The 27,915-nt window shown below is 34.6% G+C and overlaps 1 protein-coding gene, 1 long non-coding RNA gene and 1 other non-coding gene across 3 annotated transcripts; all 3 read left to right on the top strand.

Moving 5' to 3' along the window:
- Positions 1–128: 128 nt before the first annotated feature.
- On the top strand, positions 129–21,795 carry LOC138691118 (putative defense protein). Its single transcript, XM_069812846.1, has 6 exons — positions 129–286; positions 9,990–10,243; positions 11,200–11,339; positions 12,171–12,259; positions 16,483–16,549; positions 21,519–21,795. The coding sequence occupies exons 1-6, from the start codon at positions 267–269 to the stop codon at positions 21,528–21,530; spliced, it is 582 nt and encodes a 193-aa protein (XP_069668947.1). The 5' UTR covers positions 129–266; the 3' UTR covers positions 21,531–21,795.
- Positions 10,871–10,942, top strand: TRNAD-GUC (transfer RNA aspartic acid (anticodon GUC)). Its single transcript has one exon. It is a non-coding gene; the product is annotated as a tRNA-Asp (tRNA).
- Positions 16,560–21,187, top strand: LOC138691121 (uncharacterized). Its single transcript, XR_011329753.1, has 2 exons — positions 16,560–19,370; positions 19,499–21,187. It is a non-coding gene; the product is annotated as an uncharacterized lncRNA (long non-coding RNA).
- Positions 21,796–27,915: the final 6,120 nt, after the last annotated feature.

The raw sequence follows: 27,915 nt of genomic DNA, 5'->3' as shown, positions 1-27,915 counted from the left end.
TCATGTATCCATTTAGAAATCGTGTAATATTGGCTGAAATTACTATTTAACAATAAGGAAAGTATTGCCAGTTGCATCAGACAGTGTATCATGCATGATCCTATGCAATTATTAATTAGGGAATCCCGGAGCGTTGCGGAAAGGACTTGTGATTGGACAGTGTGGTGACGCCGACGCTGCCAGGTTTCCTTCAAGGCGGCCCGGACCGCGTATAAAACAGAGCAGCTGATCAAAGCAGACGTGTGTACTTCACAAACGAGCTCATCATGAAGACTGCTTTATTCAGGTACGTGGAAATTGAAAGGAATGAAGCATCGGCACGATATAGATTGTCAATGACGATTTTGTTGACAGTGTTCGTGATCTTTATAAAAATAACGACAGGCAGGACTAGTGCAGTCTAGGGGCGGCTTTCAGCTAAAAGTACCTGGCTTCAATACACAGAAAATTGTCCCAGAATTATTGAATTCAAACCAGCTGATAGGAGACTTTAATTGTGCGCTTCTTTGTGTGATAAAATCAGTCAAATTAGACCTGTCAGTCAATGTATTCAGTCCAATCCTTTTATTACAAAGTACTCTGTCATCCTGTTACTATAAACAATTCATTTTAGTGTAGCCAAACAATTTTAGTTCGATTACATTAATAGAGTAATTCTAGTTCTGTCAGTTTAATATCATCAGTTAACTCAGTTGAATTAAATCAGTTCAGTCAGCACAATTAAATAAGTTTATTCACTTCAACTAAATCACGTAATTCAGTTCAGTTGTCACTTCATTCAGATCAATTGAATCATTTAATTCATTTTCATTGAACCACTTCATACAGTCCATTTAAATAACTTCATTCATTGAAATTAAATCACTTAATCAAGTTCGATTAAATCACTTCACAAAGTTAAATTAAATCACTTCATTCAGTTTCAAATCACTATTCAGTTCAATTGCAACATTTCATTCATTTTCATTAAACCATTTCATGCAGTTCATTTAAATAACTTCATCCAGTGAAATTAAATAACTTCATAAAATTAAAATAAATCACTTCATCCTGTTTTAAATCACTTCATTCAGTGCAATTGAATTACTTCAACTAGTTAAATCACTTCATTCATTTAAATTAAATAATTTCATTCGGTTAAATTAAATCAGTTCATTCATTCCACTAAAGCATTCTCTTTAGTTCCATTAAGTCATTTCATTCAACTTTTTAAATCGCTTCTTTCAGTTCAATTAAATCAATTCATCCGTTCAATATTAAATCATTTCATTCAGTTCAGTTAAATCACTTCACTCAATTTATAGCCTAATGTTTGAAGCAGTTCACTCAATTTATAGTATTTAAATCAGTTCATTCGGTCCAGCTGAATCATTTCACTGGATCCAACTAAATCAGTTCGCTGAGTCTAATTAAGATAGTTTACTAAGTTCAATTAAATCAGTTCACTCAGTACTATTAAATTGGTTCATATAGTTCATGGAAGTCATTCCAGTGAATTAATTCATTCTAGTGGAATCATTTCGGTCAGTCCAATCGAGTTAACCTACTCTAATAAATCAGTAAAACAGTTTAGCACAACTAGTCCAGTGTAATCAATATATTCAGTTCGGTACTATCAGTCCAATTAGTCTAGTGCAATCGGTGCAGTCAGTCCAACCAGTTCATTACATTCATTTAGTCAGATTTGGTTCATTACAATGAGTTCAGTCAGTCCAATCTAATCAGAATCAAGCTAATATGATCGGTGTAATCAATTTTATAAATTCAGTCCATTACAAAGAGTTTAGTTAGCCCAATGTAATCAGAATCAGCCCAATATGATCGACGTAGTCAGTCAATACTTGAAAAGGTTTGGTTTGAACAAGACCAAAATCAAAGATGTTGTTATCGCTGCTCTGCGTGGGTCATTAAGCTTGCTCCATCATCACCTTTATTGTCAACATCATTAAGGAAGATACTGTCCCTTAGTATTCACCGCACAGCTTATTTCTTATTAATTTTTCATATATTTGTTTATAATGTGTTATAAATTGTATTATTACTTACTTACTGACTTTAAGGAACCCAGAGGTTCATTGCCGCCCTCACATAAGCCCGCCATCGGTCCCTATCCTGAGCAAGATTAATCCAGTCTCTACCATCATATCCCACCTCCCTCAAATCAATTTTAATATTATCTTCCCATCTACGTCTCGGCCTCCCTAAAGGTCTTTTTCCCTCCGGCCTTCCAACTAACACTCTATATGCATTTCTGGATTCGCCCATACGTGCTACGTGTCCTGCCCATCTCAAACGTCTGGATTTAATGTTCCTAATTATGTCAGGTGAAGAATACAATGCGTACAGCTCTGCGTTGTGTAACTTTCTCCATTCTCATGTAACTTCATCCCTCTTAGCCCCAAATATTTTTCTAAGAACCTTATTCTCAAACACCCTTAATCTCTGTTCCTCTCTCAAAGTGAGAGTCCAAGTTTCACAACCATACAGAACAACCGGTAATATAACTGTTTTATAAATTCTAACTTTCAGATTTTTTGACAGAATAAATTGTATTATTAATAAGTTAAAATAACTAATATTGTTAGCTATGCTTTGTCTCTAATAGCGGCCTTCTTGAAAATTTGTCATATTAATATTTGTTTGCAAAATTGTATTATTAATAGTTAAAACAACCAATTGTTTGCTATGCTCTGCCCTGTAGTGGCAATCCGTAAATTCGAGAGGCAGTTATTGTTCAACAATAAATTTATATAAATGCAGTACATTGCAATGAATTTAGTCTGCCCAGTTGAATTAGAATCAGTTGAACAAAATCAGTACTATACTATCAGTCCAGTCCACAAGTGTAATCGGTGTAGACCAGTGGTCGTCAGCACTCGCTGAAATGTGCAAAGGCTAAGCGGTGCCGTCCCGTGTGCCCCGTTGTGCAGCAGGAAGAGATAGAGAGCATACCCGCTAGCAGCTACGAATACACCATGGTGCACTGTGTTTTCCGCGGGTAAGAGACGCTAGCCCCAGGGTGCTCTGCGCTGACCGCTGGTGTAGACTGTTAGATACAATCAGTCCAACTAGATCAGTGCAATCGTTGTAGTCAGCCTAATAAATTCAGTCCATTGCAATGAGTTTATTTGATCCAATCTAATCAGAATAACATCAATGAAATAAGTCCATTGCGATCCAATAAATTCAGTCCATTGAAGTGAGTTTAGTCAGTGCAGTACAATCAGAATCAGTCCAATAAAATCTTCCAATACGATCAGTGTAGACAGTCTAGTAAATTCAGTCCATTAAAATGAATTGTCAGCCAAATCTAGCCAGAATTAGTTCAACAATATCAGTATAGTACAATCAAATAACTTACTATAATAATACCGGACAGCTAGCAGTTTTACGTGCGAACGACGATGGTGCTGCTACCTACCTGCCGGGATGGAGATACTCGCGAAACAAGCTGTAATCAACTGCAATGTATATTGTTGCTGGGCTAATTAATTTGTTAATAGTTTTATGAATTAGTACTAGTGTTAAAATGTCAGGGTGTATATGTGCTGTTTATATTTGTGACAAATGCAGCATTACAAATTGCTCCAAATCGTACTTTAGATTTCCGACAGTTCATAAAACGTAAGTCAACAACATTCTTTAGCAGGCCTAATTCCTTCGTCTTTGTGTTGATAGAAAAATACAAATTAGTTTTTTTATTTAGACCTAATAAATAAATAGAAGTTAAAATGTATTGGATTTTAAGGTTTTATCAAATTAAGTTTTATTGTTGTCCACATGCCTTTACTAATTATTACAAGCATCAGATTACTATCAATTTTATCTTTGCAGTTGTCAGCAATGCGTATATAAAACATTACTGTAAATTCATTCCTAATATCAGATTGATTTTGTCTCGGTAAACCAAAGAAAAAATATGTAACAATTAATTACGGAAAGTAATATGAAGTATGCAATATTTCTCATAATATGCAGCTTTGATATAAGATAATAATTTTACATTAAATATTATTCAACATTTCTTAAGTGTTTCATATATTATTCCACATTAGTAACTCACGTTTTAAACAATAGTCCGAATCTCGCTATGTTAATATTATATATGTGGACGTAATTCCATCCCTCTGCGCTAGATGTCAGGTCCGCGATTTTTCGCACTCACGCCAATACTACTAGTATACAGCTGTCCGGTATTATTATAGTAAGGTATTTGGTACAATCAGTCAAGCCAGTTCAGTACAATCGGTCCAGTTTATCAGTCCAATGCAATCTATGTAGTCAGTATGTACTATCGTTATATTGGGCTGAGTGCAATGTACAGAGTTGCAGCTGGCAGATTGTTGACCCCAGAGGTACAGTTGTGCTCCAGGTAGTGGCAAAACACTGGTCGTCGTGTCTGCTCTGTGAATACGATACGTGCGTCTCAACATCGGTGAGTGGCATGCGGGTCTGTTGTTCTGCAGCCACAGGCGCTCCATAGCAACCAAACAAACATATATTTGTTTTAAGTTTATTTATACACGCTTTAACATCTTTGATATATTGCGTGTTTAGAATCTATGGATATACCAGTAGGCCGTTTTTACTATTGTTGAGTTCCTGTTTCTTTTGTGTGCTGTAGATGGTTTGTGTCAGAGCCTTCTTCAGTTACAAGGCGGAGCATGGGTAGGTTTGGCAACGCAGAATGGAGGCGGGCGGAGGCGAAATAAAGGCATGACGTTTGACGTTTTAGTGCTTTGATTTCGTTGTCATATGCACATTTTCGACATTAATTGATATAAAACTAAGAGCATATGATCAAGATTCAGCGTATTGATGTTGGCGTAATTTATTACGGAATCCGAAATGGTATTTTATTTGAATTTCAGAATACCGCCTAAATACTTGCATACAGCCACTTATAACTTCAAAAAATTAAAATCATACGTGTTTTCAATTGATCGTACTAGGGAATAGTAATATACGTTACAAGAGCGGTATGTTGACGTTTTCATGGTCGAGGAAAAGATTGAAAAAGCGAAACGTAGTTGAGCTTTTTTAATTTCCGAGAACATGAAAACAAACATACCGCTCGTGTATCGTACATTATTTTGTGCGAAGATCGTTTATTACATACCTGAAAGACGAATTTCTAATTAGTTACAATGAAATCTCCATCTTGGTTTCTGTTTAATGACGGCAACTTCGGAACACCAAAATATCTTTCTTCAACATTGTTGCTATAAAATGTTTTCTGTGTTTACTATACTCCAGCTGGCCGTGATATACGTCTGTCTTTTTTTTCCCCCAGTCTATAAATGCGAACTTAAAACAAACGGTAAGGTTATGTAATGATTTATTTTTCATTTTAATATTTTAACAATATTATTTATATAACATATTGCAATAATAACATCGGCATCTGGAATCTTGTTGATTTTTTCACGGCTTCCTTAATGTTACTTGTATCAGGAATGCAATAAGTTTCGTGGAGTAGTAGACTTTACTTAATTTTTGCAAATATTTAAAAACAATAATTAACATTGCAATTTAGGTGAAATTGCAGTGGTAAGTTTCCAATTTATAATTATTACTATGTTAAACGTCTCTAAAAATAATATGTTAAAAGCCTAAAGCAGTAAAATGAATGTCGCGCTTAAGCGGTAAGAAGAGGGAAATTGTTATGTGTGTTACGTTGGGAATACTGAATGTGGTATTTCACACTTACCGCGTATTGGTTCTGTGCGGAAAAGAAGCAAATACGCACGATCTCGCACAAAATAAATAAATACTTAAAGAAATGTTACTTCTACCAAACATAAATAAAATAACGACGTACTTTCGCAGTACCCTATTCAAATCAATTAACCATTATGTGGCTATTAAATTGACAATGTTTTGTCGCTTTATGTTGTTTCACCTCTGACGTGAAAGGTCTAGAATATCATATAGGCCTACATTTTAATTCCATGTGATTATCTGTCGTGCTTTTCAATAAATATTTCCGATACCCAGGAAGCGAGTTTTAGTTTGAACCTCGCTAGTCATCATAACAATACTGTTATCCTAAATTATTTGTAATACATTTTTAAAAATATAATTTTAAATAGACCAAGGCCAAGTATAAAGACCTATGAAAAAATTAAGAAAAATACCTTCAACATACGTAACAATACACATCATTATCTATTAAGCATGTGCCAATTAGCGTAAATTTAGTGAACTTTAAATCCTGTAAATACGAAGTGAAAAGAAACGTGTTTATAACTAATTTATTACAAAAGAAATAATATTAATAAATAAGCCTTGAAAACCAACAAAGTGAGTGTATGCATCTACAAATTGTAGATAGTTCTGACGTATAGCAGGCATTCCGAATCTTCAAAACTGCAACTTATTTTATGGGATCACAAAACAGCTGTTTACAATGAACTTGAAAATCAACGGCGTAACTTTATTGATATAGCAGGCGAGACCCAACAATTTGGCTAGAATTCTGATACATCACAAACCACAAGTAAGACTATAAAAATGTAGTTAATACAATATTTAATATTTACTTTGTCATCACTAACCGTAAAAATTTCCAAAGACTGCAACTATTTTTTTTTTTTCATTTATTGTCTTGATTTTATTGCCAACACGCACATCGTTTATAATACATCAACAATTAACGTTTGGTACGACCGCGAACATAATTTCATCGACACACACTTATATTGTAACATTAATTTACATTGAAAATCGGCATTAGCACAAACACATGTACTGTATGGTCGGCCTCCGGCTGACAGTTAATTACAGTGTTGCCGACGTATGGCTCCGGCTTGTAACTGAAGAAGGCTCTGTTTGTGTTAATGTATCTGATTAGCCTATAGATTTTAATTCATGTTTATGATATTGGTGATTGAGGCGGTGATGAATCATGACATGTACTGTAAATTTTCAATCCAGCATTTGCCTTTATGACTGAAGGAAACCATGTAAGGATAACTCTTTATTCTGATTTGTTATCCCAGTAGCCTTTTATTTTATACATCACGATTTTATCAAGGCAGCATAAACATCTCTAGGTATCAAAAAGATCTTCTTTGAAGGATTGAAACCAAATCAATTTTAATTCATTAGTTGAAACGTATAAGAGTTCAGGTAAATGAGTTATTTATAAAACTGGCATCAAATTTTCGTCCTCATATTAAGATATTCTACTGACCATTTTGTTCCTGGCATAGGCGCTTACTGATTGGAAATATTGGGATGTGAAGCATGACTTCGCACAGAAGTCCGAGAAAACTTTAATTGCTCTTTCTAAAAAAATCCTTATCCTATTTTAAAGAAAATAAAATTGTCTGGTATTTCATATAATACTCATGAACTCAAGATGGTTCAAAACCACGGCCCTTATACACTACCTTTTCCCTTTCACTGCTTTGTTCACATCATCATTTATCATTGTAGCCATGATGGACATGGGCTATTGGTTTCACAGCCACGATTACAACTCAGTTTATCATTCTGTTCCCGTTCATTGCAGTTTTATTGTGGACAGTTTTCTTTACGAAAATTATCCATTACCAATAGTTACATCGCAGTCACTGATCACAAGCACACATCCGCGATGACTATCATCACAAGAAAAGATCACTAAAGCTGAATGTTGATAACGGTTACATTTAAATTCCATAACAATTTTAATTGTTTTTGAAAAAAGTTGAACATGAATAATAATTTGTTTATTGATATTGGGCAAAAGTACAGTCGAATACATTGCTATTTGAACTGTTAATTTCATATTATCATTTCCGCTTGGTAATACTTATAACCGTTACTGTTCGATCGCAATAAAGCTGGTTCACAACAAACCGGGAACGGAAACGACAACGAGAACGAGAATAGAAATAATGTTAAAATAATTGTATTTAAATGTGAGCATTCACAATTAACTAAGTTATTGCATCATATGTGGAGATTCACCGATCGCAAATGCAGGAGGAGAGACGGGGGGAGGGGGCGTATATGGAGAGTTGTGTTACTATAGTCCCATCGCTTTAATTTCCGGCAGCCAATCGCGTTGCAGGTCGGCTACATTTAAACGTGTGCGTCTTGTGATTCGCTGATTCATTTCTTAAGGCTCGATAAATACTTAATAATCGCCCACCATTTTAGTTCTTTCGTTGGCGTTATTTGCCGCTCAATTATTTGCTGAATTACATTGCGTTTGATTTATTATCATAGGAGCTACGACATGATAATGTTTAACGGTGTGGCAAGTAGATTCCTCGTATGTTAGCTCGGCAACGTAAGAACAAAAATAGCGAACGATACTACCTACCTAGACTTTATAGAGCCTTCACTTTCTAAGACGTAAGCAAAGAGGCGGAGTCACGCCGGAAATAACAGCGTCGGGACTATAACATATTCATTACGGCAGCTGACCCTCTCTTTGACCATTTTTGGCTTATGTCTTACTAGTTCATCTTTCAAATAAATAAATAAATAAATAAATAAATAAATAAATAAATAAATAAATAAATAAATAAATAAATAAATAAATAAATAAATAAATAAATAAATAAATAAATAAATAAGTAAGTAAATAAGTAAATACATAAATTAATAAATTAGTAAGTAAATAAATAAATAAATATTTTTTAACACGACGAATCTCTTGGAATTATTTGGTGTGGCGAGGACGCTCTATTTTATTGGGGGGAGCGATGTCCCTGGACTTAAAAGTTGAGGGAGCAGAAATTCCCTTGCCCCCCCCCCAAAATTCGGCGCCATGGTCTTGACAAGTGGCTCTCTTTCTGACAGTAAAAGTCTAATTACGATATGCTGTTATTACCACAGACAAATACATTACTGTGAGCATTCTGCAAATATGGAGGTGCCTTGTCTTAAAAACGCATTTTATACCAGCACACCACGGAATAAATAATATATTGCTCATTATGTAATAACTGTTGTTACTACCCGTCCGTTGTAAATTGACTGGTGTTGATTTCACGAACTAGCAGAATGTTTGTTCCCCTCAATGCCCCGCGCTCCGCAATCGCCTACAATGTCTTGTATACAACGACAGTGGCGACATAAACGCTCAGCGGTCATGTGACATGGGAAGCGTATAACAACTTCCAAGTTTTGGCATTTGGTAATTATAACGCCCCTAAAAAAATCACTTCGAGTTCAAAAAAATAATTTGATTCAAGGTAGAGCATCCATCCGCCACCTAATGAATATTACACACTTTTTATCAGTGCCAATGTGGCGCTGTAAATCAATTTTCAACACTTTTATCACAGCCATAACACATTTGAATACTTATTGCACTACATTATGGAATTATCACAGCGTAAACACATTGATTAATGCACAAAACGCACGCTTAACGAACTTAATGTAATTATGAAGAATGGAGAAGAGAGTCGCCCGCCATCACATTCCATCTCTTCCGCTAGATCGCTCCCGACACGATGTACACAAGGAGGGCAACATTTGCAAACGAAATGATACTAAACGCGAGGAAAGTTACTACAGGTGTGTAGTATTATGTTACAGGTTAGGTTAGATTAGGTACCGGTATGTATTATGTGACAGGTTTGGTTAGGTGTGTAGTATTATTTGAGAGGTTAGGTTAGGTTAGGTTAGATTAAGTGTGTAGTATTATAGTATTATGTGAGAGGTGTTGGCGACACTGAAAGCACCGTTAATTCCTCCGACAAATTACCTACGTCATATTCAGGAAATATGGCGATTTTTCATTCAAGCACGACGAATTTTGTATATAAGTAAAGTACTTATTTGGGGCAAGCTAGATGGTGTACCGTACATTTCTTCCAGTGATTAGGCTATATACAATTTCCACTACTCCATACTGTAAATCCGAGGTATTTTCAAGATATATTTACAATTTCCTCTAGTGGCTGGTTTACAAGTAGGCTAACCTTCACCCATTTATGTCTGAAGTCGACGTCAGTGTTCTCAAATATATGTGTCCTGATTTTCAGTGTTTTAGTGGCCATCTTGTCCCTGACAAGTGCCTCTCCCGTTCCCGAGGATGAAAACCAGCATATCTCGTTCGCTGTTACCACCGAGAGACCGTCCACCACCACGGTGTCGCTAGCGGACTCACACAAGGATCTCAGCTCAGTGTGTGTCACCATGACACCGGCCCATAACAGATCCGAGGCACAGACAACTCCAGCACCGTACGTGGTTTCCGTCAGCACCACCAAAGTGGCACCAAATGGCGTGGTATATGGTAAATATGAGTTTTCTACCTACTCTCTGTAATGTTGATTGATCTTTGAAAGCGGACATCAGAAGGAGAAAATGTTACCGTGTATCCTATCCTCCACTCCTGATACATTTGTTGTTTTATTTTTAAAGCTTAAGGGGACACTCAACTTAAAAATTGCAGAAAGAGTGTCATAGAAATGAAAAATTAAATTTCTACACTAATTTACGTGACAGAACGAAACCAATACGCAGAATTCTTCCCCTATTCATTGAGAAGTCACAGTCAAATGCACAAAGCCAAAAAATAAAAAATGATAATTAAAAGTGATATTTCAATTAATGATTGACTGAGGAGGTTATTAATAGACCGAGGGTTTGGATGAACATACATGGTTTTATTAATACGTCATATTTAAGAAGACCTTACTCAAATATCTTTGCGTTCAGCATAGACAAATCACATAGAAAGTTCTCCAATTCAATGTATACTTTCGAGGTGCTGTTGAAGCGATGTCAAACCCAAGACAATGGTGGCAAAAGTTTGAATTACGTCTCATGTTACATAGACCGATTGGTATTTGTACAAACAATATTATTACTGAATAATTTCGAGGGAAAAATTGTTCCGGAGCCGGGTGTCGGTTAGAGTTCCCGGGTAGCTCAGTGGTAGAGCGTTGGTACGTCAAACCAAAGGTCCCGGGTTCGATACCCGGCTCCGGAACAATTTTTCCCTCGAAATTATTCAAATCAACTTTACAGGGAGTTATACCTGAAATATTGATTTGCAATATTATTACTACCTAGTATTTTTTAGTGATGGGCAGAATAAAATAATCTGTTCTGGAATAATATTAAGAATCGAATAATTTATTCAAATAAAAGTTCTCGAATACTTTTATCATTTGAATAATAATTTAATTTCCAAAGTCCAGTAGCTATCATGTCATAGATGAATACCTACGTCTTGTACTGTTACAGTGCAAGTTACCGGTAAGGAGAACCAGCAATTCAGAGGCTTTTACGTCCAGGCCCGCAATGAAAACGAAGAACCTGTGGGAGAGTTCATGCCAACAGATGCTCAATACGTCTCCTTCCACAGCTGCGGAGCAGGACAAAATGTGAGTAGGAAAATAGGCCTACTAGGACTGTAAATGCTTGCGATAATGCAATATTCGCGCACATTATACATTTGTACACTTGCAATTTTCTGGTCTTGAAATATTATATAAAAACACAACGGATCAATTTACTTTTCGTGACCTTTAGACTCTACTTGTGTTTTATCAGTAGATGATGTTTTCGTTTGTGGCCTATATTACAGAAATTTAAGTGTTTAATATAGGCGTTTTTTTATTTCTTCCTAGCACATCAACTATCTTGTTAACAGCGGTCCAAATGTTTCTGCATTTGTCTCATATCTTACGAACAATCTAAAGGTGTTCATAGTTTGTCTTATTAATTTATAACTTACTTTTGGTAGTCCATAAATTTCAGTATTTATTTTTTTTAACTATCTGCAATTCCAAACTTTTAATATTTGTTTAATTTGCAACTTTATTGGCCCAAAACTTTTAAAAGATACCTAACTTCCATTGTTGAGCAACCAATAAATTTTACTGTTGCTGGATAATGTGAAATTGGGATTTAATTATTGTTCTATATCTCTTAAGGGTAAGTTAATAAAACGCAGTTACAGTAACACGAAGATAATCTACAAGAAATGAGTGTAGTTTCTTTACGTAGTCTCGTAAGATTGTTTCAAATTGTTTTCTTGTTTTCATAATTTGAAGTACAGTATCTTGATGAAATGTGTAGGCCTATACTTCGCTTAACAAATTCATGATTGATCAATGATGTCTGCAAAATACCTATTATTGAGACTGTTAGAAAATATAAATTGTAAATTATATTTGATTCTTTGGGTTTAAAAATAAACGTTTCATTCACAGAACGCTGCTAGTTATGTAAGCCGTATACCCATATCAGACTTCAGCCTAGGATGGTTCGCTCCAGAACAGCCAACTAAAATTCGTTTCGTGTGAGTATAAAGAGTACATTAGTATCACATAATCATTTTTGGTTATTTGTAAGAAGTCGTCGCTGAACGATTCACATCGTTTATAGTTCACTTCTATTGTTACACAACAAGATGGATGCACTGAACGATTCACATCATTTATAGTTCACTTCTGTGAACGATTCCATTGTCTATTGTTACACAACACACTAAACCTGGAGTAATTTAAGCTTATTAATCAAATAAATAATTCTACTTACTGTTTTTTATATGCTCACCTGTATGTAATTTCTATTTTATACTTATTTCATTGTTATTTTCCATCCAAAGATCATTAAGAACGATGAATATTATTTAATATCTCCTATCTTTCTTCAAATAGTGTTCATATGCCATGTTAATTTTCATTTGTTTTCATAAGTTAACAATGATGCACATTGGAAGCAACATATAAGAAATTATTTTCCTACACAATCCACGCTATATTCACGTTGTTTTGAAATGATTAATCGAAGATGGTTTGCTTATTGTTTATTACACGCACATTTGTATGTAATTTCTATTCCATACGTTTTCCTTCTATCCCCCGATCATTAAGAATGGTGAATATTGTTTATGCTTGTTTCCTGTATTTCTTAAAATAATGTTATGTGGCATGTTAGTTTTTATTCGTCGTTATTTACGTAAAAATGATGCGCCAAAAAATAAAAAAATAATAATAATTTCGTCCTCACTCCACATCCCATTTATTCACATTTGTTTTTCAGTGATTTATTAAAGAATGTACCGGTATTTAAAATACTAATAATTTAGAAACATGTTACATAAATCATCCTTGTGCCAAAACAGAATGCTCCCTGGACCAAACTGTCGTATTTTGCAGTGGTCATCAGTACTCGCTGAAATGGGTAATAATAGTATAATAAAATAATGTTGTACGTAGCATTTAGAAACATGTTACATAAATCATCATTGTGCCAAAAGAGAATGCTCCCTGGACCAAATTATCGTATTGTGCAGTGGTCGTCAGTACTCGCTGAAATGGGTAATAATATAATATAATTGTTTTGCACGTAGCAAGCGGGGTATTGGGGCTGCAAACCCCGATGATGATCCGACGTGTAGCACATGATGTAAAAAGCGGGGTATCGGGGCTGCAAGTCCCGATGATGATCCGACGTGTAGCACATGATGTAAAAAGCGGGGTATCGGGGCTGCAAGCCCCGATGATGATCCGACGTGTAGCACATGATGTAAAAAGCGGGTTGTCGGGCACTTAAAAGTGCCTTTTGGAAAGCATGGTGATGCGCATTTGACAAACCCAGTGTACGTACTTGCTAATAATCCCTTTTTATTTGTCGTTATTTACGTAAAAATGATGCGCCAAATAATAATAATAATTTCGTACTCACTCCACTTCCTATATTCACATTTGTTTTTCAGTGATTTATTAAAGAATGTATCGGTATTTAAAAGACTAATAATTTAGAAACATGTTACATAAATCATCCTTGTGCTAAAAGAGAATGCTCCCTGGACCAAATTATCGTATTTTGCAGTGGTCGTCGGTACTCGCTGAAATGGGTAATAATATAATATAATATAATTATGTTGTACGTAGCAAGATCGATTATTCAATTGATAGGATATTTTATGAGGTTGTCATGACTGAGGTATCTATTGTCAATTGCTTTTATTTGTCAGAAGGCCTTGACTGACGGGTATATAAGGACTGGCGCTCTTAGGAGGTCGGGGTTTGGGACGGCTCACAAGTAACAAGAGGAGAAGGGATAGAGACATCTAGTATTTTAAAGATTTATGTCGTTCACTAGATGAGTTGATTCAACTAACCTGGAAATAATGTGAATCGTTCAGCGACGACTTCTTGTAAATAACCTCATTTTTATATATAACCATATCGTAATGTAACTAATACTTACCTAATTGTAGCAGTCTAGCTGCTCTGGAATAAATCAATTGGAGGTTAGTGCTGCAAAATAACTTTGCACCACTACTTTGCGACACTTCTTTGGGCACTATCTTATAAATTGCAACTGAAAATAGCAGTCTTGCTATATCATACAATTTAATACAATACATTTTACGAAATTATTCAAACATTTCGAATTATTTGCTGTTAATATTAATAGTTATTATACTAAACAAGATACACTGCGTTAAATTAATTCCTGGAATAAATAGACCATAATGTTGGAGATTTCATTACTTTCGATTTCTCCAGAAAATACTCCAATATCACATTCTCACTAATTTTTCTGAATTTTTCTTTTTGCACCAAGCTATGAATAAATCACGTTCTCGCTCACGCCGTTTTTTTAGAGTTCTCAAGCAACAAATCATTCCTCATAGGTTAATAATCGCCGCTCCAACCACCTCGAGTGGAGTCCCTCCAAAATCTTAACCAGTTTCGTCAAATTCCATTATAATTTTCAATTAATCTTCATATCGTGGACCTTCTAAATGTTAAAAAAAAAAAAAAAAAAAACAGCAATAAGTAACAACACACTAACGCGTAACTATACAAACATATGAATAACTACTAATCGATTAGTTATTTCTAGTTCTCGTTATTCTTAACTTTCCACATTAAAATAAATTATGGTAAATAAAAATTTACGTACATTACGATATTGTAAACCTCGGATGTGCAATGGGTGCCTTTCAAAACTTATATTACAATATACTATTGTCCTATTGATGTATCGCTTCATTCTTCGCCAATTAAGAATTAACAGCTAATATGAAACAAAATATATGGTAGAATATGGAGATAAAAATAGATGAATATACGTATACATAATAATCTATACAAATCCGAATATTTAATTTTGAAAGAACAGTTTTAAATATCTATAAACAGTCATTTCAGAAGACAATGGGACAGCTGAAGAAATTAAAGATAGGCTAAACCTAGGAAACAGATTTTATTGCTCTCTGCATCCTTCAATGAGGTCTAAAGATACATCCAAAGAACGGGGGAAAGAAAATACATAGAACTATAATTTTAGACCGATAATAATACAGTATTATATATCTGAAACTTGGCGTATATTAAGAAGAACGAAAGAATAATTAATGCCTAGAGAGGAAAATATTGGGCCAAGAATTCGAAAACGATGAATGGAAAACCAGAAATAATAAATGAAGGGCTTGGGCCTAAAACATGGTAACTGACATTTTGGTCAAAAATGAGATCTGTAGCATATAATGCAACATCTCAACAGGTGGCAGAAGTATACAGGACTTTCCTGGTAATTATACTGACTGTTGCATGTATAAATTAATATTTACCTATCTAATAACTTGAAAACACTAAAACATCATTTACCATGTTTCACTCCCGAACCCTTCATAATAACTTTGTAAATTATATAATAATCCAAATATTTTAGGAGAGATCAAAAGTTATATATTTAAGTGGATTGATCATACAGAAAATTAGTAAAAAATATTTGTAATTGAAGTAAGTGGCAAGGAAAACTAGGTAGAAAAGATGTAAAGGTAGACCGAGGGAGAAATGGTTGGGAGATGTCGAAGACATTAAAGAGATACAAATTAGAATTGGAGAACATTGTGTACATTATAGAAAGGGTTGGTCTCAAATTCCACGATCATTTTTTGTTAACAAATGTAACCGGAGTTAATCTAATACGAGGGTATTGTATGAAACAAATATCCCTTACAGTTGAAGTGGTTCATCGAATGCCTATAATGGTGTAAATCGTTTATGCTATTCATTATTGTTACTATGAGCGTAGTTGGAATTGTAAGGATGTTTGGGTTTTGAAATAAAATTTTGATATCTCTTTTCATTTCTGCCTTTATACTCCCCGCATTTATTAATCACGCCCATTTCTGTACAGATAATAATTTTTTATTAAATTAAAATTAAGTTAAATATTTCCTTATGCCTTTACATTTACTGCACATATTCTCAGTATGAGCGGAATAGCGCGACTCATCGCTTGCGTGACGTACTGCTCTTGGATGACGTCACCCTATTAACAGAAAGTGTGACCAGGTTTCTGAAATGTCAAGCCATAAATATTTCACGTTAAAAGTAACTTAACTGAATATAAAGTAAATAAAGACATTCAGATTTATACAATTTCTTAATTGTGATGTAATTCTGTGTATAATTTTAAGGCTTTATTTACATTGGCTGATAGCTATGTTTAAATTATTCTATATTAGCAATAACAAACTCTTACTTCTTTGTGCAGTGTAACTTTTGTGGAAACCTTCTCCACGTTCTGGATCGGAGTTACATCTCCACAAGTCACTGTCGAGGTAAGAAACACGGAGCTGAAGGGCCAAGTATCGTCATATTATTATTATTATTATTATTATTATTATTATTATTATTATTATTATTATTATTATTATTATTATTATCACCATCATCATACTCATAATATTTACTATTGCCATTAGGGTCATTTGGAGTAACTTTGTACCGCTTCTATTATATTTTTATACTTACTTGAAATACCTTGCCTTTATTACATACCTCTGATTGAGATTCTGGCTGATACGTAAATCCGTTATCAGGCAGTACATCTCACTTGACGATATGTGTTAGAGGAAGAACAATTGTTTGTATGCATCTGAAGTCTGACTAGTGTAATATGTAGCTAGTCGGCGATATATGCAAAGGAGGGAGGAAAGGAATTGGCCACCCTACCACGTTATCTCCTGGCCTAGTTGCCTCATAAGTGGGCTTTGTTGGTATCACTTGTGAGGTTCAGACCTGTTGGACAGTTGACTAAACAAAACATTGCATACTGTCTTCTTTCTGGAGAATCCTTTTCACCTGTTGCCATCTAAAAATTTGAACGCATTATGGAAATTCAAGAGGAGTGTCAAAATTAGAATAGTAGTTGAATAAACGAGGTCAAAGAAATGTAATTAATAAGCCAAATATGCGGGTCTTAGTAAAAAAAAAAATAATTCTTCAGTACAAACTTGAAGTGGTCAGTAACTTACAATTTATATTAATTTTATGTAATAATTGTCTCATGTCATTTAATAAATTATTTATGCTTATTTATAATCAAATTTAATTACTTGTAATAAAATCAATATTATTATGCAAACTTTGTAGCGGTACAAAGTAACCCTGAAATCGAACTAAAACAGCACTGTCGAATTAATTTTATAATTTACAAGACATAGGATTAGGAGTATGTATCTCACGAGGTTATTAGGCCTACTGTATTTTAAAGAAGAGAGGTTAAGCGTTAACATTTACAATAATTGTAATGTTAAGATAAAATTATATACTTACAATATAAACACTGATTAACTTTATAGTACCTGTGGAGTAAAGTTTAGCGCGTCTGACCGCGAAACCAGGTGGCCCGGGTTCGAATCCCGGTCGGAGCAAGTTACCTAGTTGAGGTTTTTTCCGGGGTTTTCACTCAACCCAATAGACTATGAGTAAATGCTGGGTAACTATTGGTGCTGGACCCCGGACTCATTTCACCGGCATTATTACCTTCATTTCATTCAGACGGTAAATAACCTGAGATGTTGATACAGCGTCGTAAAATAACCACAAAAACTTTATAACTTCTTTACTGTGTTAAAGTTAGTCAGTTATTATACAATATAAAGATGAAAATCGTTCATAAACCAGCTACTATAAACAGAATGCAACATTTAACCACCTAGAGCCTTAAATATTCTTCACGGACAGGATAATATAGATAGAAAGCAAAGCATAGAGATCGTAGGTTATGGAGTTAGTCTCAGTCCAAAGACATCACACTTAGGGAATGTGAAATTAAATCTTCTAGTAAAGTTGGGAACTGGTACAAAGTTACCCTGACCGGTACAAAGTTACCCCAAATAACTGTAATGTCATATCACGGAGTGAGGTGACTCAGACGGTAATGTTTGAGACTCGAATTTGAGGTTCCGGGTTCAAACCTCGTGGCAAATTTTTATGGTTTCCCTCAGTCACAATGGCAAATGCTGGATTGGGAGTTTATATAACATGATTCATCACCGCCTTATCTTCATCTGTCCTTCGGTATCTATGATAGCTTAGAAATGTATTCATGTCATTCAATATGTGTTTATATACAGTAGGTCCGTGGCCTGAGGTATCTTATTCTACACCATCTGCGCTTTCTGGTTATCATTCGAGTTTCTTCTGTTTTCTTGTCACTAGATGCCTTCATTTGATTGAATTTATCATTCCGTCCAGTCAGCAGCATGGCTGAGAAAAGCAAATATAATTGCCGATTTGTTATATGTTAAATGAAATAATATTAACTGTTGATATTATTCTTACACATTAGCTATTCACGTAATAATAATAATGAAACATTGTTTGGGTTCTCATCCAGGAGTATAATTGGCAATAGCTTTGGTCACTAGCATGACTTTTCATAAATCACATTACTATAGTTTTCTATAATAAGTAGAATAAATAATATTGTATAAACGTGATAGCTGTTGTTTCATGCTCGCATGATTTTCATATAATCAAAATATTCTTTACAATATAATACGCTTCACTAAAAAGTGACACTGATATGAAGAAAGAAGGTAGGGGTAGTTTCGAGCTAGTGGTGAGAAATGGCGACAAACTGTCTCTACTAAAGTAGTTTGACAATACGTCCATTTTATGGCATCCACTGATTTCGGCGTGGAACTAGTAGAAGACTGTAAGTGCTGGTTAAAAAAAGGATACTGTACACTCCAATAGATAGACAGTTTAGTAAAAAAATTGTGGGCAGAAACACTTCGTATAAGTCAATGCCTGTAATAGCGAATGTGTGAAACTGCCAATCAGATTTGATCACTATGCCCATGTATTGTATAATACTCCAATAGATGGACAGTTCAGTAAAAAACTTGTGGGCAGAAACAATTCGTATGAATCAATAGCTGGACTAGAGAATGTGTGAAACTGCCATTCAGATTTGATCACTATGTCCATGTAGTGTATAATACTCCAATAGATGGACAGTTCAGTAAAAAAATTGTGGGCGGAAACAATTCGTATGAATCAATAGCTGGACTAGAGAATGTGTGAAACTGCCATTCAGATTTGATCACTATGTCAATGTAGTGTATAATACTCCAATAGATGGACAGTTCAGTAAAAAAATTGTGGGCGGAAACAATTCGTATGAATCAATAGCTGGACTAGAGAATGTGTGAAACTGCCAATCAGATTTGATCACTATGTCCATGTATTGTATAATACTCCAATAGAGGACAGTTCAGTAAAAAACTTGTGGGCAGAAACAATTCGTATGAATCAATAGCTGGACTAGAGAATGTGTGAAACTGCCAATCAGATTTGATCACTATGTCCATGTATTGTATAATACTCCAATAGAGGACAGTTCAGTAAAAAACTTGTGGGCAGAAACAATTCCTATGAATCAATAGCTGGACTAGAGAATGTGTGAAACTGCCAATCAGATTTGATCACTATGCCCATGTAGTGTATAATACTCCAATAGATGGACAGTTCAGTAAAAAACTTGTGGGCAGAAACAATTCGTATGAATCAATAGCTGGACTAGAGAATGTGTGAAACTGCCAATCAGATTTGATCACTATGTCCATGTATTGTATAATACTCCAATAGATGGACAGTTCAGTAAAAAACTTGTGGGCAGAAACAATTCGTATGAATCAATAGCTGGACTAGAGAATGTGTGAAACTGCCAATCAGATTTGATCACTATGTCCATGTATTGTATAATACTCCAATAGAGGACAGTTCAGTAAAAAACTTGTGGGCAGAAACAATTCGTATGAATCAATAGCTGGACTAGAGAATGTGTGAAACTGCCAATCAGATTTGATCACTATGTCCATGTAGTGTATAATACTCCAATAGATGGACAGTTAGTAAAAAAATTGTGGGCAGAAACAATTCGTATGAATCAATAGCTGGACTAGAGAATGTGTGAAACTGCCAATCAGATTTGATCACTATGCCCATGTATTGTATAATACTCCAATAGATGGACAGTTCAGTAAAAAACTTGTGGGCAGAAACAATTCGTATGAATCAATAGCTGGACTAGAGAATGTGTGAAACTGCCAATCAGATTTGATCACTATGTCCATGTAGTGTATAATACTCCAATAGAGGACAGCTCAGTAAAAAATTGTGGGCAGAAACAATTCGTATGAATCAATAGCTGGACTAGAGAATGTGTGAAACTGCCAATCAGATTTGATCACTATGTCCATGTAGTGTATAATACTCCAATAGAGGACAGCTCAGTAAAAAATTGTGGGCAGAAACAATTCGTATGAATCAATAGCTGGACTAGAGAATGTGTGAAACTGCCAATCAGATTTGATCACTATGTCCATGTATTGTATAATACTCCAATAGATGGACAGTTCAGTAAAAAACTTGTGGGCAGAAACAATTCGTATGAATCAATAGCTGGACTAGAGAATGTGTGAAACTGCCAATCAGATTTGATCGCTATGCCCATGTATTGTATAATACTCCAATAGAGGACAGTTCAGTAAAAAATTGTGGGCAGAAACAATTCGTATGAATCAATAGCTGGATTAGAGAATGTGTGAAACTGTCAATCAGATTTGATTACTTTACCCATGTACTGTATAATACTCCAATAGAAGACAGTTTAGTAAAAAATTGTGGGCAGAACCAATTAATATAAGTCAATGGCTGGAATACGAAGTGTATCAAACTACCAACATTTTTATTGATTAGTGTTCGTAATTATCCAATAAATAATAGTTTAACATTTTTTTAACTTTAAAATTGTCTCGGAACTGAAGATAAACATAAACATTAAAACAAACTCTAAAACAGTTACATGAACACAAGCCTCAACAATAAAAAAATTAAAACTACCAACAATTTAATTTCACCTCATTAAAGGGGATTTACATCGAGCTGAAATCGTCTTTTTTTTTTTAACACAGTTCTCTTTCTTACGGATATCGGAGCGTAACATTAATTTTAGATTTGAGGAAAGGGGACGAAATCTAAGCTCAGTTCACAAGTGTAAAATAATCTCGAGAACAAAAGAAATCTCCACGGTTAATCCGCACCCGGATAATCGAGATTTCGCTGTAGTTGTAAAATATATAGATAGGTATTATTAATATTATTGTATTATTATTGCAGCCCTTCTGCTAACCTATTATTAGCTGTTAATGTCTGTTTTTTAGCACATCGATAATTATGATACTTTTATTTTATATTTTATGAAGTGTTAATTAATTTCGATTTTTCTCTTTTCAGAACCGGCACTAAAAAGACTGTTTCTACAGCGTAGCATTGGAGTACGGCATACAAGTATGTTTCCACAACTACTGACAGTTGTGTAGTCTGCTCAAGGCAACGCGAAGTTAACATAAGTTTGCGGACGTGAAATCAATGTAGCGTAATATTCTCCGGAACGTAACGTTCAACGAAATCGTGGTTTGAAAAAAGTGAGATGTTTTTGTTTGAATGTTGAAACCAAGATGTTGTGAGGATACTGTTGACATTCCGAATAAACAAACATATGTTGAACAAATCTGAGAGTATGTTAATTTTTTCCTGAGCTAATTCAAACTGTGGTTGAATCTATGTTGTAACCAATAATTTTATATTGTCCACATTTCTCGTTTTATTAATAGTGAAAATACATAATATCTGCAAAAATATTCGAAGGTGTATTTTAAGAAATTAAAAATTGATCGTTGTTTGTGAAACCACAGTCTAGTATGTACAGTCACGAAGCTCAATATGTAGTAAATATGCATCCATAGATAGTTGCTAACCACTAGGATCGCTACTATCGCCTCATTACAGACAATGCGAAATAGTAACGGCACAGTCTATTGTTCCTAGCACCCTCACAACTCAAGCTTCGTGACTGTGTATACTAGACTGTGGTGAAACTACATTTTAGAGTCTAAATGTGGCTTGTAATTAAGATCTTCAAGACAACCGGCCGTTTTCGGGGTGTAATCACAATCTGTGTTGATTGGGTAAAGAGAGATACGTCATAAAAATGAGTTTTGAGATAAATGAAAATTAAACTTCGGACTCCTACTGCAAATAATTTTCTATACAAATAAAACACATCAACTGCTATTTGATTTTTGCACACTCACATAATTTAACTTATATTTTCATCTAGGGAACAAAATTCCATCTGCACAAAAAATGACTTAACCCCCTTTACCCGAACACTACGGAAATAATATCAATAATAATTTTCAAATAGAATTCCCGTTATAGAACAACATAATAAATACATACTAGTGGCTTGTGCTGCAAATGCTACTGCAAACTAAGTTCGTTAGACGTTCAAATAAAAATGTTTCAGATTTATTTTCAATGAAGAATATTTGTCTTTTTGATAGCTACTTGCTTCCATAATAATGAAACATACTCCCTCTGAATGGATTTTTTTAGGCCAAATACTTTTTCTTGAACCTATCCAACTTCAGTTTTTGAGTTTCAACGCGAAAACGCAAGTATCAATGTCAGGACGATAGCAGTAGCTATTTCAGGTCTTTGTGGATTGTAGGCAAAAGTTAAAAAAATGTCAGGTTTGCTAAGCTTTCGAACAATAGCATTTTCGTATAGCTGCTGCATGTAGAACTTGAAATGTAGAGCGTAAAATCATTTTATCCTACTAAGAGATCTTGCTGAAATGATCTGGAGACTACAAAACTTTCTAGGCCTCTTATTTTATCAGTAAGTAATACCTTTTATCTTTCCTTAGGAACTGTAATTTTTGCGTTCTCTCGAGCCAATACTGAAGACAATGACACATATCAATATCTGCACTACACCGCCATTAAGTATATGAAAAAGACCCAACCCCACTGGTTTAATAAGTATAAAAATATTTGATTTTTAATAACAATATTATTATCTTACTTAAGTTTTGTAGTTATATATAGCAGTCACTCAGTAAATTATAGAAATGAAGATCTAAATTAAGATATTCTCTACATTTACTTACATAACCTCAAAACGTTTCACTTTCATGTCATCAATATAGCATCAATATTATGTATAATTAATGAAGAATAGACGCATCATGATACTAACTATAATAATATTTAATTTCTAATGGTAATAATGTCATCAAAACACCTCAAGTTTCGTAGATTTGAATATCCAATACACAGCTGTACTCAGAAAATTATACACTGCAGAATCAGTTTTTAATAAGAAATTGAATTGAGCTCTAAATATGTCGGCAATCCTGCAGGTCATGGCCTTCGTGTAATAGCCTATTGTTTATTGTAGTGTGTGTTTTGTTCTGAAATTCAATCAAGTCGGCCGTGATTCAATAATATTAGTTCTCAAAACTGACAACAGATGGATTTTGGAAAATAGGAAAGTTATGTAGGAAAATTGACATTTCACTGAAAACTACTACTTTTCCGAAAAACTTTGGGTTCCAAGCTTCAAAATGAGGGGCCATTTATTAAAACCCGTTCAACCGTTTTCCCGTAATTTCCATTACCAGTTCAAATTATATATATATAGATTTTTGCCTTATGATAATGTCCTTAAGAAGAACGATGTACTGTTTTTACATATAAGATAATGAAGATCAATAATAACTCACCTGTAAGGTGCAAACATACTATAAATCGCACTAAATATCAGGATTGCCAAAGACAAAAGCACAAGTGAACTACAGTTCAAGAATCGTAACTTCAGACTATGTAAAAATGGCCTATCTATTAGAAACTACTACGAAATACATAGAACATACAGGGTGGAAATGAAATAACCTGCACATTTTCAGAGCGAGTAGCTCATGTTATACATAACAAAAAATAGTAACATCATATTGGTGGAAAGTTCATAGTTTATCATAATAATTTTTTTTTCCAAATGTTTAACACCCTCTTATTCGGTAACTATTGCGAGTAGGATCGTGATTTTTGTTCATATCGATAGAAAATCCAATAAATAATCTTTTATGCTCGACCATGCCGAAATGTAGTAATTATACACCTGGTAGCAGACCTTTAATGCATGTCATTAAAGTACACCTACTCATTAAAGGTCAGGTCTTTCAGCCAATGACGACTCAGGTTACAACTGTTCAGCTTTCTACCGTTATAAAACCGCAAGTATCGATTATTCTCGGATATGCAATCGAAAGAGAATTAGCGAAAAGTCACGGAGGCTGGAAATCCAATACTGTCGCAGAAGGTTATGTTGTTACTATAATAATTAGCGTTAATTGTAAATAATATTCAAATAAATTCAATTTGTCATCTCGTTTTTCAATGTCTAATTTAATTTCAATCTTATCTCTGTAGGTTCTTATGGCCTAGCAAGGTCAATGTGAACATCTGTTCCTCGGAAAAAATCAATACTTTCGCGTCTGCGCACATCTCACAACATACGGGACATTGCTCCAGGTCAGATAGCCTACAATAAAATTAATAATAGGCCTATCAAGTTAGAAATATGGTCGAGCATAAAAAGTCGTATGAAACTCGCCTATAATGGTAATTAAGAAGCTCGTATGAAAATTATGAAACTCGCTTGCGCTCGTTTCATAAATATCCATACTCACTTCTTAATTACCTCGTTGCATAATGTACTATTATCCTTCTGGCGTATTTCAATAAAGCGGATGATTTTCGTGTAAATTTAATTTTAAAACCACTAATTTCAAGCAACTGAATGACAGGGAGGTTCGCGTACAGAGACAGACCTAAGTTTCTTGACCTCTTACATCTGCATTGTGAGAAGAAAGAAGACTGTGTTAGCGGCGATGTTGCCAGATTGCTGAAACTTTCAACTAAATTTTCTAATAAACCGTGAATTTAATCAAGAAACGTAATTATTGGTTTTCTATTTCTTTATGTGTACCTTATCGTCTATTTCAATATGCAGGATTATTTCACTTCCACTCTGTATAAATTAAATTTTTAGAATATGATTACATTCGTCACTTGCATGTTATATAGTAACACAAAAGCATGAACATTACATCGAATGCAACACGTGTCAATACTCTGATAGAAATTCGGTAAATATCTAGTTTACGTACACCATATTCTTTCCCGTAATATTGTTTCGGGGCAATGAATATTACTCTTAAATTGAACGCTAGGATTATATCCAAAATGAGACAAATAGAAATGGTAAAGAATACTGTGAGAGGAGATCGTAATTGGAAATTCGTTACGGTATGATATGGATCTGAATGATAGCCATTATTGGCGGTAAGAAACAAATTGGGAACAAGAACGTCCATCCACATGAAACTACAAATTTCAGTGCTCTGCAGCACACTGGAAGGGGTCCTCCATAAAATGTAGTGAGAAGCTATTTGCAATACGATTGGTGTATTTAAACTAGAGAATTACGAAAATTCTATGATTTTGAACGTCGAACGCCACCCTCAAAATAAGAACGTCTGATCACTGTACGAAGTCTCACAGGTATATATTTATACGTACAGAAATGTCTAAAATTAAGGTTACATAAACCTCAAATTTCTTAATTTATTTTGTAAATACAGAATTAATCACGCTTTCTCAACTCTGGTTATATGACACCCATAATCAAAAGTTCTTTGATGATATCCGCCACTTTAGCAGTTGCTTTCTCACCACCCATTTCAGCGTACATATCGGCTATCTCGTCAAACTTTTTGCGACAACATTCTTGGAAATTGAACTCTTTCTCCGGCTCAACTCCCATAAATGGTAAGTAGTAACTGCTGTGTAGAAATCCATAGATGGCGTGATCTGAAAAATCTTTCTGGAAATTTTCCAGAGAATAATCTTCCATCAGATTATCCACAGGACATCCCAGTATCTCAGCCAGGTTATTTATCACAGATGTGTGGTACTCCTTGAACAGATCGTCCCAATGTTGTTCCCTCAGTTCAGACGACATGTTCAGGTAGGCGAATAAAGACAGATCAATACCCGGTGACGCGTATTTCACAACTTGTAGGTCAAAAAACTTGACTTCACACGGTTTTCCACATTCGTCATATCTAAACATCATGTTATTTTTACAAAAATCACCGTGACACATCACAGTTAATGGCTCTTTTGGTGTTAGGATTTGGACAAACAATTCACTGCATTTTGAAAACTTAGCTTTCAATTTATTTACAACAGTCTGATCAACTCCCTTATCTCTAGCGAAGTACTCCACAGCTCTTAACGTTGTTTTCTTAAAGAACAAATCTACATCGGCCTCCGAAGAGTTCGCAAATTTCTGTATTCGTAACTTACTTATTATGGTGTGGAAAGCAGAGCCTTCTAAATTCTTCATCCCGTATGACACAGCGTGGAGACGACCCAAGGCCCTCAGTGCTAAGACACAATGATCGTAGTCCAGGAATGCCTTCACTTCAGTGGTTTTGAATCCTTCAGGTTTCAAGTCTCGTAGAACCACAACATCTTCATCAGGCGCAGAGTCAGATCTTGCGTAATAACACTCAGGAAAGAGAGACTGTGTAGAAAAACTTCCACGATTCTTGAGAAATTCTTCCATTAACGGAATCATCTGTGTATACATCAAAGTCTCATTATGAAATAAAACTTCTGTGTCCAGGTATTTTCGAATATATGGATCGTCTTCTGGTAGTTTTATCACCATGTAAAGCCTTTCTAGTGGATATTCTTTAAATTTAAGCCACACGTTTACGAAATAAGTATTAGACGAGAAATGATCATCTTTTTCCTTTGCCGTCACTTCACAACTGATAATTTCCGTTCGTCCTTTGTTTCTATTGTTGAAACTCCCATGTTGCACTATGATTGGGACAAGCTTGTCTGTTATCCGTGCAGCTTGGTCCATTGCAGTAACAATACTGAGAGATGATACAATATTAATTTTATCGCTGACGGTATGACTTTCAAGAATCGAGACCTTCGAACCTTTCCCGAGTTCTATCTGCTGGACGAAGCGCCTTATCTTTCAATACTGTGGTATCAGAGTAATTATTATTATGTAATGTCTGGCATACAATTATGTTAATCGATATCGCTCTTCAGTGTCTGGCATGGAAAACATTTCTCTTTACAATGAATGAATGAAAAATCACACTATATCTATAATTTTTACCACTCCTCTGATGCAAACTTGTGTTGGTATTTGTTGTTATCTTGTGCGACAGACTTTATGTTGAATAGTCGTACTTTGTCAAACAATTTATTTGTCTTAGTATTCCCTTTCTGTCACAAACATTATCAATGCTTTTAACTTTTGTAATATCTATATTTTGTAATGTCTTGCCAACTTAACATATATACTGAGCTGCTTTCCATATAAATATTCCATTTTTAGTTCACTACACCATTATACAAACATGAAAATAAAGTATTATGACGCATCAAAAAGTCGATGTTCACTGAAATACAAATTTTTTAGAACCCCTCATAACGAAAAGGTATTTTTTTCGGCAAGCCGCTTATCTATGTTTATCCTGAAAAAAATAGACGCATTTTGTTGGTATTCAATACGTAAAAGAAATTTAAACCGGAAGTGACGCATATAAAAATTACGATCTTGCTTTAAAATATAAGTTTATTGGAAAAAAATAAAACAAATGAGATTGTAATGAATATTAACTCAGTCCATTGTAATTTCAATTTTGTTTCCAAATATAAAAATTAAATTCAATAAGCCCCATTATGTGCTTTCT

This window comes from Periplaneta americana, chromosome 2 (assembly GCF_040183065.1).
Source record: "Periplaneta americana isolate PAMFEO1 chromosome 2, P.americana_PAMFEO1_priV1, whole genome shotgun sequence".
Taxonomy (NCBI): domain Eukaryota; kingdom Metazoa; phylum Arthropoda; class Insecta; order Blattodea; family Blattidae; genus Periplaneta; species Periplaneta americana.
This window is presented reverse-complemented; position numbering and strand designations above follow the sequence as displayed.